Below are 11,330 nucleotides of genomic sequence, written 5' to 3'. Positions count from 1 at the left end.
CATTGCTGAGAGAGACGTAAAATGCTCAGGGCAAGAAAATTGTGCCTCTCTAATACACTAAAATTAAAAGTCAATTGTGCAGCTGTGGGGAGGGGGAGTGGGAGGAATAGTTGATGTAATTTATTTGGACTTTTTTTAAAAAAAGAAAGAAAATCCTTGGAAAAATATCGCTGCGAGGAAAGCATTAGAGAAAGCCAGTATTCAGGAAGTGAGAGCTAAAGTAGTCATGTATTAGAAACTAAGAGGCAGAGTGGTCAATTCTTCTTCTTCTTCTTCTTCTTCTTCTTTTTTTTTTTTTTTTTTTTTTTTTTTTTCCTGGCATGGCAAAAGGTTAACAGTATGGTGCCCTAACCCTCTGTATTAAAACTGGTGTTATCTGAGAAAGGGGCTGAAAGGTGGCAACATTTGCGGTTAGCAGAGCGTTATTTCAGTTAATCAGAACTAGGGAAGATTGTGAATGACCTGGGTTAACAAAGTGAATAAATGGGCAGCGTGAAGGCAAATGAACCGCAATGCTGACAAATACAAGGCTGGGAGCACGTTCGGGGAGCGGGCGGGGGGGGGATTGGAAGTACCTGTGGGCTTTGCTGGTTCTAAATTAACCATAACTATTTAGGTCATTACTTGCTATGATCAGCTTTGTGGAAACACCGGTGAGGAGCACGGAGAGTATGAAGACAAAAGACAAAGTAAGCTTGTGTTAAAAAAGAAAAGAAAGGAATAGAAAATACAACTCCATGGATAAATCAGCAATGGGAGCTGTGCTTGCCCTGTCTCTTAAAGCATTCTGACAACAAGCAATTGTGCAGACGAGCAACTAAGTGGAGGAGTCTGAAAACATGGTTTTGTTTAGAAAGGAGTCAAGTAATAGGAGGCAAACTGGAAGTATTTAAAACAATGGGTGGTATAAAGAATGTAAGCTAAGCAATTTCTATTTATCCTGCTAATGCAAAAAAAAAAGAGAGCAAAGTGGTCTATTTAAAGTGAATGAAAATGAATTATTTTCATAGAAACCTCGTTAACCTTTGGGATTCGTTCTCCTAAGCAATCACCGAGGCTGAGAGTTCAGCAGCATTAAGCTATTTTAAAGCTATTTTTATGCTACAAGAGAACTGGAACAGTCATTTTAGATCCTCAGTGCTGCTTGTTCAGAAAGCCAGATTCTCCTTTAAAAATGCCTGTACAGATACTAACCTGGCTCCTGCTGCTCCCAGACCTTTCAATGGAGGCAGAAGTTTCTGTGCTGAGCTTTGCTGTAGCTAAACTTTAAGCTGGTTTGCAGCACAGAGTCGGCACTGGTGCTGGAGCTCCTACTCCAGTGCACAGAAAGAGCTGTGCACGGGAGGACAAAATGGTTAAGAATTACATGATCTTTAGAAGACTTTCCTTGATAAAAACTACCTATTTTAAATGTTATTTCTGCAACTGTGACTCCACCGGCCTGGGAGCTGCTGCTGACGACTTGAGTAGCTGGTGCATTATGTGGCATGATGCTTTAAAATCTCCTGGCTGCTGAGCTGGGGCGGGTTTGATTTTCTGGAGTGTTTGTGACTGCTCTGGCTGCATCGTGGTGTGATCTGTTTCACATGCCAGGAACTCTGATGGGCAGAGGCTGAGATTAATGATGACATAATACAGTAAGAAGAAATATTAATGCTCTTAGGCATGAATTAATGAAATACCATTGAGAATTTATCCTGCATGAATAAAGGGATTTGGACGTTCTTGTTCTAAAAGCCGCATGAAGTATTTTACTGGAAAAAAAAATCAAATACTCTGCTGAGATAGCCAGGGTCTTAATGAACCTGTACTCTGGATCTTGTTGGAGCTGGATCGTTGAGCAGGTTTGCTTAGTTGAATTACTACTAATTGCCAAAGTGTTTATATAAACAGGAGGCACAAATCTCTTGCTCCAGAGGTGTGGTGGCAGGAGTTTTTTCCTCTAATACAGAGACGGATTCCAACCTGTGATCGGTTCCTGGATGGAGGCGCAGTGTGCCAGCAGGGACCAGCTCAAGCCTGCGCAGTAAGTGCGGGATGCTTACTGCAGCTGCAGCAGTACCCCTCATAAATGTGGCAGGTGACTGCCACCATCTACTTAAAATAGTCTTGAGGTTTGCGCCACCACAGTCTCGCCAGCATGAGTGTCATTGCAGGGCTGCTGTAGTAGAGCTAGAACTGCAGAACCTGACTGCTACATCCCATCGCTTTTCCTTCTGCAGTATTCCTGAGAATTAGTTATTGAAAACCTCAGTGAAATGTTTCTATACATATCTATATTCACGTGTGTGTGTGTGTGTGTGTGTGTGTGTATAAATGTCTACCTGCAGTTTCTCTTGCTTGGAAAAGTGATTTTATTTTGGGATGAAATTTAACACTAGCACATGATGCTAGTGCTCATATAAGCTTTCCTAGAGAATGAGGTCAGTTTTGAGGTAAAGTGAGATGAAAACAACACACAGGGAGTTGTCCCTTTTGTCTTTGTTCTGCTAATATCTGAGTAGTTCAGAAAGAAAAGTGCCTTAAAAATTAGAACATAAAATATGACGCATATTTTATCCATAACTTATGTCAATTTGAAACACCTTTTATTACCTACGTGATTATATGTAAACTTTATTAATAATTTCATTTCCAATTTAAAAGAAGCAAAGGTGTACTGTAGAATTCACAGATAAAGGTTAATTTAACTATAAAGGTATTACCAGTGTTGCATTTCTTCATGTTATGGTTCACTTATGTAGAATTGAGATGTATCTTATATTAAACAATGCATAGCACCATTATACAACAGTTCACTAAATGCACATCCCATTTAATCTTTTGTAGGAATTATATAACTGGACTGAAGTTACAAGGAAGAATTGTGAGCCAGTAGGGTTCACACCAACAGGAGATTACTAGCCATAAGAAAATTACAGCTCATCTGAAAGACAGTGCCTAAAATAGCAGCATATCCTTGGCACCATCATAGGAATTGGTTAACTGATGACCCTGAAGAAACACTTGTTTCCATTAATTCTGCTGTCATTATTTTGCTAGCCTTGAACTCTTCCTCTGAATTCTTCTGTCCTTCTCATCCCAAGACATGATGGCAGAACATGAGAGAAAACATAAAGAAATTACAGTAAGCTGTCAGCTATATAATTATATTGTAAACTATTTCACTGAGAAGTTACACCAACAGAAATTTGGCAAAGTATTGGCTGCTAGCTGCTAGCTAAACACAGGACACTCACTAGTATAGCATTAAAAAAAAAAAAAAAAAAACAGGCTCACTAAAAAGCAACATCTACATTACAAAGAAGCTAACAAAAGAATTCCCTTATGATACTTAAGTTCATCTGCTTCATCTTAGGTTCATCAGCTACATATTCTTCTGAGTACTCGTTACATTTGCAACTGAATATATATTTAAGGTCACAATGCTACAAACCTTTTTCCAGCATGTAGTTTCGCCACCTTTAGTTAGACAACACGGGACACAAAGGAGCACTTGCTCGAATTAGGGTTGAAGATTCTGCTGGAAGTTGGTGACTTTATTAGGTCACGTGTACTATAATGACTTGTGCACCACATTTTTTAAATCCCTAAAACATGATTTCCTAGGTGGAAGGCAGCACGCGTGCTTTTAAATTGCCAGACAGACCAAGGGAAACTTTTTGTTCCAAACAATCAGCTGTAAATCCTGAATCAGAGCAAATTCGTATTTCGTAGAGTTCAGACTTCAAAGCACCTCTGTCAAACAGAAGTAAACAGTCTCTGATTGGATTCCAAATGCTCCAAGGATCCTACCATAAACATAATAACTTTTAGTGCTAAGGAACTTACTGGCAAGAGTTATCAGTAGGGCCCTGTGGTGAAGATGCCTTTGTCTTCACGAAGAATAGCTCCCGTGCACAGGGCATCCCAAATACAGGTACATCATGGTTATCTGAACCCTGGGATTACAGCTGAACCTCCCCCTATCCTTATTTATTTATTTACTTATTTTACAGAGCTTGCACAGTGCCAACATTAGGAAATCTTGCCCCAAATATTTTTCTGAAATCTTATTTTTTTTTTCAAAATGCACCTATGCCAAACTGTTCAGATAACCAGAGCTTATCAATGTATATTCCAAATGAACAGAAAGTAAGTATCTCTGGACTTTTTATATTCCAACTCCATTAGAAGCTAACAGAATTTATGAGGCTTTCAAATGAAATTTTGCTCTTGTCATTCAGGTAGTCACACACGCCATCATGGCCGCTGTGATGACTGGATGTTTAATTTAATAGTTATTTGGACAAACACGATTTTGGAAGTTGCAGCAAATGTCCTTGATGTTACATTTGACAGGCCCTGGTTGAGAGGAACAAAAGAGGTTTGGACATCAAGATAATGAAGACTTCAGAATTCCAAGTCTGCCACTGATTTGTTGATCACATCTTGGGCATCAAGCTGCCTTCTGTAGTTGTCTAGTCTGGTAAAAATGGAGACTGTCATGCTTATTTCTCTAGCTCAAAAAACTGTCGTGATAGACTAATTATTTGTATAGCACACAGAAAATAAAAGTGCTATCCAAATGCTGCTTATTCATGTTTTCCCCATTGTAAGACTATATCTTCATCACTAATAATTAACTAATTACTGTTGCTGAGAATATGATGGTGGTGTTCACCACCTTATTTTTAATTTCAATATAGATGCTTACTTAAAAGTTATGTAAATATATGAAATCACAGTACATTTTCCTAATGGCCCTGCTACATCTGAGTTTGATCCTATTCAATTGTGACTACGAATTGAATAGCAGTGATGACCTCTATTCAGTAGAACTACATAGACAGTTTCTACTGTATTCGCAACACTTAAACCATGAAATGTAAGGAAGCCATTCTAAGCAGAATACAGCTGGGTCAAAGGCCTACTGATGCCAATTATGCTTTGTACATAATAATGCGCATTTTACCTATTTGGAAAAAAATTCACATTTATTTACTGTCAAACAGGTGTTAAACTTTACACTGGATATTAGTGATGGGCTCATTATTAACAGGTTTACACAAAGGGATGAAAAAAGCAGAATTTTGTTGAAACAATTTACATTTCATTAGATTTTTATCAGAAAATAAATTAATTACTAAATATAGGCAGAAGGAATGTGGAAGAGTAATAGTTATGTTTTATTTATTTTTTTTAAAGGACAGGCACCTTTTATTCACGAGAAAGCTTGTGAGAAGTGTCCAGTGTCCCCTTTAACCCTTACCACCCAACCCTGATTAAAGAATGAACAGGGAATTGAGTTACAATCTTTGTTAGCTATACCAAATTTGTGCAAGGCTTGGCATAATTGGCTTCTGAAACAAATTTCTCCCCAAATTGTTTTTTTTTGGCAATAAAAATTCAAAACGTAAGAAAAAAAACTAACTTGTCAAAGCAGAACACTGTTTACAGTGAAAAATAAGTGAAAATGGGTAGAATTTGCATTTTAAACATACTACCGTACTATGAACAGAGTGTAAGAAAAACAGCTTATAACATATGTGCAACCAAGAGCTTTTCACAATATTTTCTTCAAACTCTTTAAAATTATTTTTCATGACAATTATATTTCAGTTGGACACAAATGTATTTATTTTACCCTAGCAATAGAACAAAATATAATTTCTTTAGCCATTTTTTCATGAGAACGGTTCATTGTACAGTTGAGGAAATATATGAAATAAGGCCTGTGGCTTGATTGCTAGTGGTTAGACATGTATTCAATCTTTGCCTTAATGGAAAAGATTTGCAGTGAACTGCAAACTGATGCAGAATATCTCTCCTGCTTTTGCAAGTCTTGTCAGGAATAGTAAGGTACAGTAAATTTGTCCCACAGGATTTTAAAGCCTACGCCTTGTATATAATACAATGTAGGCCTAGAAAAAAAAATGGTGCAGCCATATTTACAAATTTAGTTCACAAACTGCTGCAGTAAAATGGCTGGAACGTGTTTATTTTTCTTTTTTTTTCACAATTTTGTTAAATTCAGCAGCAGAAGATATCTTAAAATACCTTGTTGGTATTTCTTTTCTTTGTAACAAATAATTCATTTTAGTATACTCTGTGTATATACAAAGTTTTTGTTTTATAAAAATTCACAGAACTGCAAGGTCCAGTCATCCCTGTTACACTGGAGAACCACAGGGTCAACAGAATTGTCTCTTCAAGCAGATATGAGGGAGCCTGCATGGGGCCAATTAAGTCTTTTTAATACTTGTACGTGGCCTTTAATATTTCTTTGCTACACTATTAAAGGCTTGTCACTAGTTGCATTTGTCCTTCTCTAACATCCCCTTCCGGAACACATCCTTCCTTGTTAATGGGAATTATATAGCCGTCGCTATTACCCCTGCTGATTTGATAGTACATCTGAAGCTGATGGCCAGCTCCGAGATTTGGCATGCTCTTGTAGTAAATGTCCTCATTTTCGCTCCTCCTGGAGGGAGAGAGATCTTCTTCAACGTCAGGGCTGCTCTCTGGGAAAGGAGAGTCTCTGAGGTTGGGCATGCTCGTGTAAAGAGAGTCTCTGTTGGGGGACTGGAGGTGGTCGTCAGCCTCAGCCGTCAGCTGGGAGACATAGCTGTCGGTTCCTTCAGTCTTCACTTTCTTCTGGGGCTGGTACAGAAGGGAGTGAGTCCGCTGCGGAATAAGAGGGGCCTCCAGCTCCTTGTGGTGGAGCTCCAGTCCGGGGGTGTCGCTGTGCATCAAAGACGACGCATCTGCCACGATGGCATCATCTTCACTACTGCTCCCGCCGATCACAGCCTTGGCTGGCAGCGTGTGCTCCAGGTTGTGGGTTTTGCTGCTGCCCCGCAGGTTGTTGTGCACTAATTCTGAAATGATCATTTTCTCAAAAGCAGTATCATTCAGGCTTAGTCCACAGTCTACAACTTGCACACTGTCGTTATAGTCTCCGTTGCGCAATGAGTAGCTGTTGTTGAAATTACCATTTAGCGGTAGAGTATCCATGGCACTTGTATCCCTGGCATTGTTCAGTGAATGTCCTGAAATGGAAAAGGAGGGTTCCGGTTATCGCCTGACGTGCTTTTTAGCACCTTTTTTCTTTCTTTCTTTCTTTCTTTCTCTTTTTTTTTTTTTTTTTTTTTTAACAAAATTCTTTAATGTAGTTCAGGACAAAGTTGTACTTGGAAGTAAGACTCGAGAAAAGTTAGGTTATTGCACATTCCCAAATGTAAACAGTTGCACACCTTATAGGAAAGATGTATTTAAAAGATAGTAACATGTATTTCCTGTGGGGAATAGTAGCATTTTAATTTCTTAATTTAGTGTCAATTCTGTGACTCTTCCACAAGAAACTGTTCACTCCATGCCCTTGCATATGTAATGCAAAGCAATTGATTTGGAAACATCTACATTTTGAAGTACAACACCATGATTTAGGAAAATAAAACTAACAGAATTTGTCCTAAACGACACTAAATTAAAAAGGAATTAGATCACAGACATAACTGAAGGTAAATGTACAACATAAACCCACATAACTGGCAGGCAACTACTTTACTTTAACAACATTTCTAAAATTGTTTCCCTTTTTTGAGATGAAGTAAAGAAAAGAATGAAAAAAATGGATAAATACAAGGAATTTATGTTAAACAAGGACAGCCATCTTTCACACTACAGGGACCAGGGCCCACAAGCACCATCCAACAACACGATAGACAGCAGGTGGAATGACTCACTTTGGACAACTCACATCATGTCTGTCTGCTCAGGCTATCTGGCCTAAGAGTAGCTGATATATAAAAGAAAGTAAAATGATTTATTGTAACATGATGAAGAATTACTGAGCTTCTCAGCAACTTAGTCAGAGCAAGGGTTCAGCAAATTAGATTACTAAGCAATAACAGCTTTTCTTTTCCCACTTAATGCAATTTTTTGCACTAATATTCTGTCTGCCAACAACAGCCCCAGGCTTCTAAAGGTCAAAGTTTGCCTGCAGTCTGCATCAGTCACAGTGACAGCGCTGAATGAACCAGAATAGTTAATTAAGAGTTCGGCCCACGGTTACCATGGGCATGGAAGTCAAATGCAGAAATGTCAGGAATTTCTGTTAAGTATGGGTCACAGAAATTAAACCAAAGAATAAATATTAGTTGTGGAATGGGAAGAGGAAATCAGCCATAGCTGATATCTTATAGCTGCTGGAGGAATGACAGATTGGGTAAGTCTGCTGGAAACATGAAAAGAAGTTCTGGGGGAGGAAGGGGAATGAAGTCTTATGATGATTAAGGTCTTTATGTTTTTGGTTTTGTTTTTTTTCCGGTAACACAATAAAGGAATGTTTTTCTATAGACACAAAGACATGTAAACTACGACATCACAGCGCTTCCCAAGCAAAGAAAAAAGAAAAAACTTTGAAAGCAAGCAAACAGCCTGAACCATGGAAAGTTAGATTGTTAGAGAATTCCTAGAAAATCACTGTATCTACAGATATGACTGGAAGTAAAGAAAGAATGGAGTGATGTTACTGAAATGAGACTGACCACTGTGAGGCTGCTGCATTATATGCAAGGCTTGGAGGAGTATAAGAAAAGAGTTGTTTTGAAAGAGATTATACATTTTCCTGTTTTAGATTTGTTTCATAATTAAAGCTGCAGCTTATCCTAGAAAATTCAATCTTCTCTAGAACATATTGTTTTCAATTAAAAAGTAATTGCATTTTCTCATGAAACGATTTTTGTCTTTGACTTTTAAAACATAGAATAATAATTTCTAAATAATTCTGTTTGAGTAATTTGCAAATCATTTTGTATTTGTGTTACTGTAACTCTTCTCCATGTGTACTGATTTAAACAGTGATGAGGGTTGTTTGAAAGGTCTCTTTAAGCTTTGATTAAACAACTTTGTAGTTCTGCAATTTCATATATGTTCCAAGATTTCCTTGCAATGGATTTAGCTGTGCAGAACATATGGCATTTATAAAAGTAGACAACACATGGACCACATGCTGGCATTCATTTCCCTCATGAAAGTGATTTAATTCTATAATTTTCATTTTTTTTTCTTCTCCTAAACAGATACCAAAACATATCTGATAATCTAAAATGAGTTTTCTATGATATACTGCAGAGTTAAGCATGCTACAATATATTCAAATTGGTTTGATGAGGAAAATTTTGTTGCCCATGATCAGGTAATTCATTTGAAATCTTTCCATAGCCTGTAGCAAGATTACTGTGGGAATGTAAAAAAATAAGTAAATTGTTAAGCATTTCTGCTTGACACTGCTTTGTTTTTAAACAGCAAATTATTTCAGCATTGTATAACTTCTGTTACCAATAGGATTTGCTACAGACCTCATGTTGTTTTCCAAAAAGCAGTATGCAAGTACTTTTTGAATGTGGAAACATTTCATTTGCAAATTGTGAACCACTTGCCCGCTGAGTGTACTTCATGACCGCTAGTTATGTTTTAATTGTGCCCATTAAAAATCATGCTGAAAAAATTTACATTTGATAGGCAAAGTTAAGTTTTACTCCCATACTTGTCTCTCTGTAGGTTGCTAGAGGAAAGCATAAGGAAAGTAAGAAAACAAGAGAATGAAAATAGAAACTGCAGTTCATTTAAAAAGGAAACTTGAAATAAAAACTGGAAGCAAGGTTTTATGAGCTCTTAATCAAAGATTTAACATAGTTTCAGTTATACTGTAAGTTATCATCAAATTGTAATTACTAGGTATTTACTGATGATTGCTCTGTAGTTAAAAAAGCAACTAGATAACGTAACAGCAAAATGTTAGGTAAGCGATGACACCCTTTATTCCTACAGAACTAAACTATTCTAGCTGCTGATCTCAAGATTTTCCTACAGGAAATAATCTACCATAAAGCTGCACTATACTATAGTTTAGATCTATTTGACGCTGGATACAATTTTCTACACTGCAGTATCCAAAGGTGTCAAGATGCCTTGCGCTGTTTTATTATCTAATCCGCTCCATAAGCAGGTTTTTCTCAGCAAGAAACCTTATATTGCATAGACATGATACCTCTAAGTGATATATATCTTGAAGATGGGCTCTCGGACCATGTGGTGTCAGTCCTGTAATAGTATATTAAGATTTATGCCACCTGTGTTAAAAACATGGATAATTACTGGCAAATACTGTTATGGCAAAGGCATTACTATAATATAGTGCAGTTTTACAAGCTAACATTGGCAATACTGTATTTCTCGAATTGACAGAAATTCAGAATGTATGGCTAGGACATTGCAACTTAAGTTTCTATCTAGGGAAAGGAAGGGATTTGGAGCAAGCCAAGAAAAGCAGTTTTATTCAGGAAGTATAAGCACACCTGGTGAGTTAAACACAGGAGCTGAAGGGGCATTACATACAACTGTTTCAGCGAGCAATGTGTTATAGGGGTTGTTAGTGCCGTGTGGTCGAAGAAGAGGATTTGTTAGTAGGTAATTGCCAGTCATTCCTAAAGCAAAAGAAATAGAAAAAAAAAGTCAGTTCTTTAATTTTATTCTGACAGTTTCAATGAAGAATATTTTTGTTCATCATGAATCATGTAGAAGTTGTCAAATGTAATTCAGCTGAAAATTTCTGAATGTATTTGAGCTATGTATTTGAAATGAGAGTTGGAAAATACAGTTAAATTTCAGTAATTCACAGGTGCTGTCCAAATCCCAAAAGTATCTGTTAAGACTGACATTTACTAATGTATATAAAATCGCTGTTACACAAGAATAGCAATTAAATATGTAGAGATCAAGGTGCTAAATAAAGCTATTTGAACTTAAAAATTATAGTATGGCACACTTCTGTCCAGAATTGTGAGAACTGATTTTCTTAAATTTAAGGGTACTGAAAATTCCCTAATGATAGTATCAGAGTTGTTATTCACTTTACTAAACAAACACAGGTAGTGGAAAGGAATCGCTGTTTTCAAACAGACAGTGGATGACAAACTGCAAGAAGAATATCTTAGTATATGCAAAAGTATGCATGCTGGAGGGAAAGCAAAATATTTGCTCTAAGAAATCAGAGCATTCATATTTTCTCTTGGGACATTCATGCTACAAATCTATCTGCCAAATTTTAAAAAAGAATTCCTTGAATGACAAATTTTCTAACAATCAGTTTACAAACAGTGTAAGATGAAGCAAAATACTACATGAATGAACAGATTTTTAAAAAACAATTTTACATATTAGTGCAAAATTTACATGACAGAGTAATTATTAACACTGTATTTTGGAAAATTGTTAAAAATCAGTTAATCTGTGATTTCTAGTTACCAAAATAAAAATGAGCTGAAATAATAACAGAAAAACCA

General features: G+C 36.9%; 1 protein-coding gene across 9 annotated transcripts in view; it reads right to left on the bottom strand.

Annotated features, from left to right (window-relative positions):
- Positions 1-5,142: 5,142 nt before the first annotated feature.
- The window catches only part of ADGRL2 (adhesion G protein-coupled receptor L2), a 379,725-nt gene continuing 373,537 nt past the window's right edge, over positions 5,143-11,330 (bottom strand). For 5 of the 9 annotated variants that reach the window (XM_062581957.1, XM_062581958.1, XM_062581954.1 and 2 more), the window contains one exon: positions 5,143-7,031. In XM_062581957.1, coding sequence (XP_062437941.1) covers positions 6,277-7,031 — 755 coding nt within the window. In that variant the 3' untranslated portion in view covers positions 5,143-6,276. Of the gene's footprint in view, positions 7,032-10,036; positions 10,119-10,343; positions 10,473-11,330 lie in introns of all 9 variants that reach the window. The other 4 variants (XM_062581959.1, XM_062581960.1, XM_062581961.1 and 1 more) reach the window with 2 other exon arrangements.

The sequence above is a fragment of the Rhea pennata genome, chromosome 8 (genome assembly GCF_028389875.1).
Source record: "Rhea pennata isolate bPtePen1 chromosome 8, bPtePen1.pri, whole genome shotgun sequence".
Taxonomy (NCBI): Eukaryota; Metazoa; Chordata; class Aves; order Rheiformes; family Rheidae; genus Rhea; species Rhea pennata.
The sequence above is the reverse complement of the archived record's forward strand: the minus strand, read 5'-3'. Positions and strand labels throughout refer to the sequence as shown.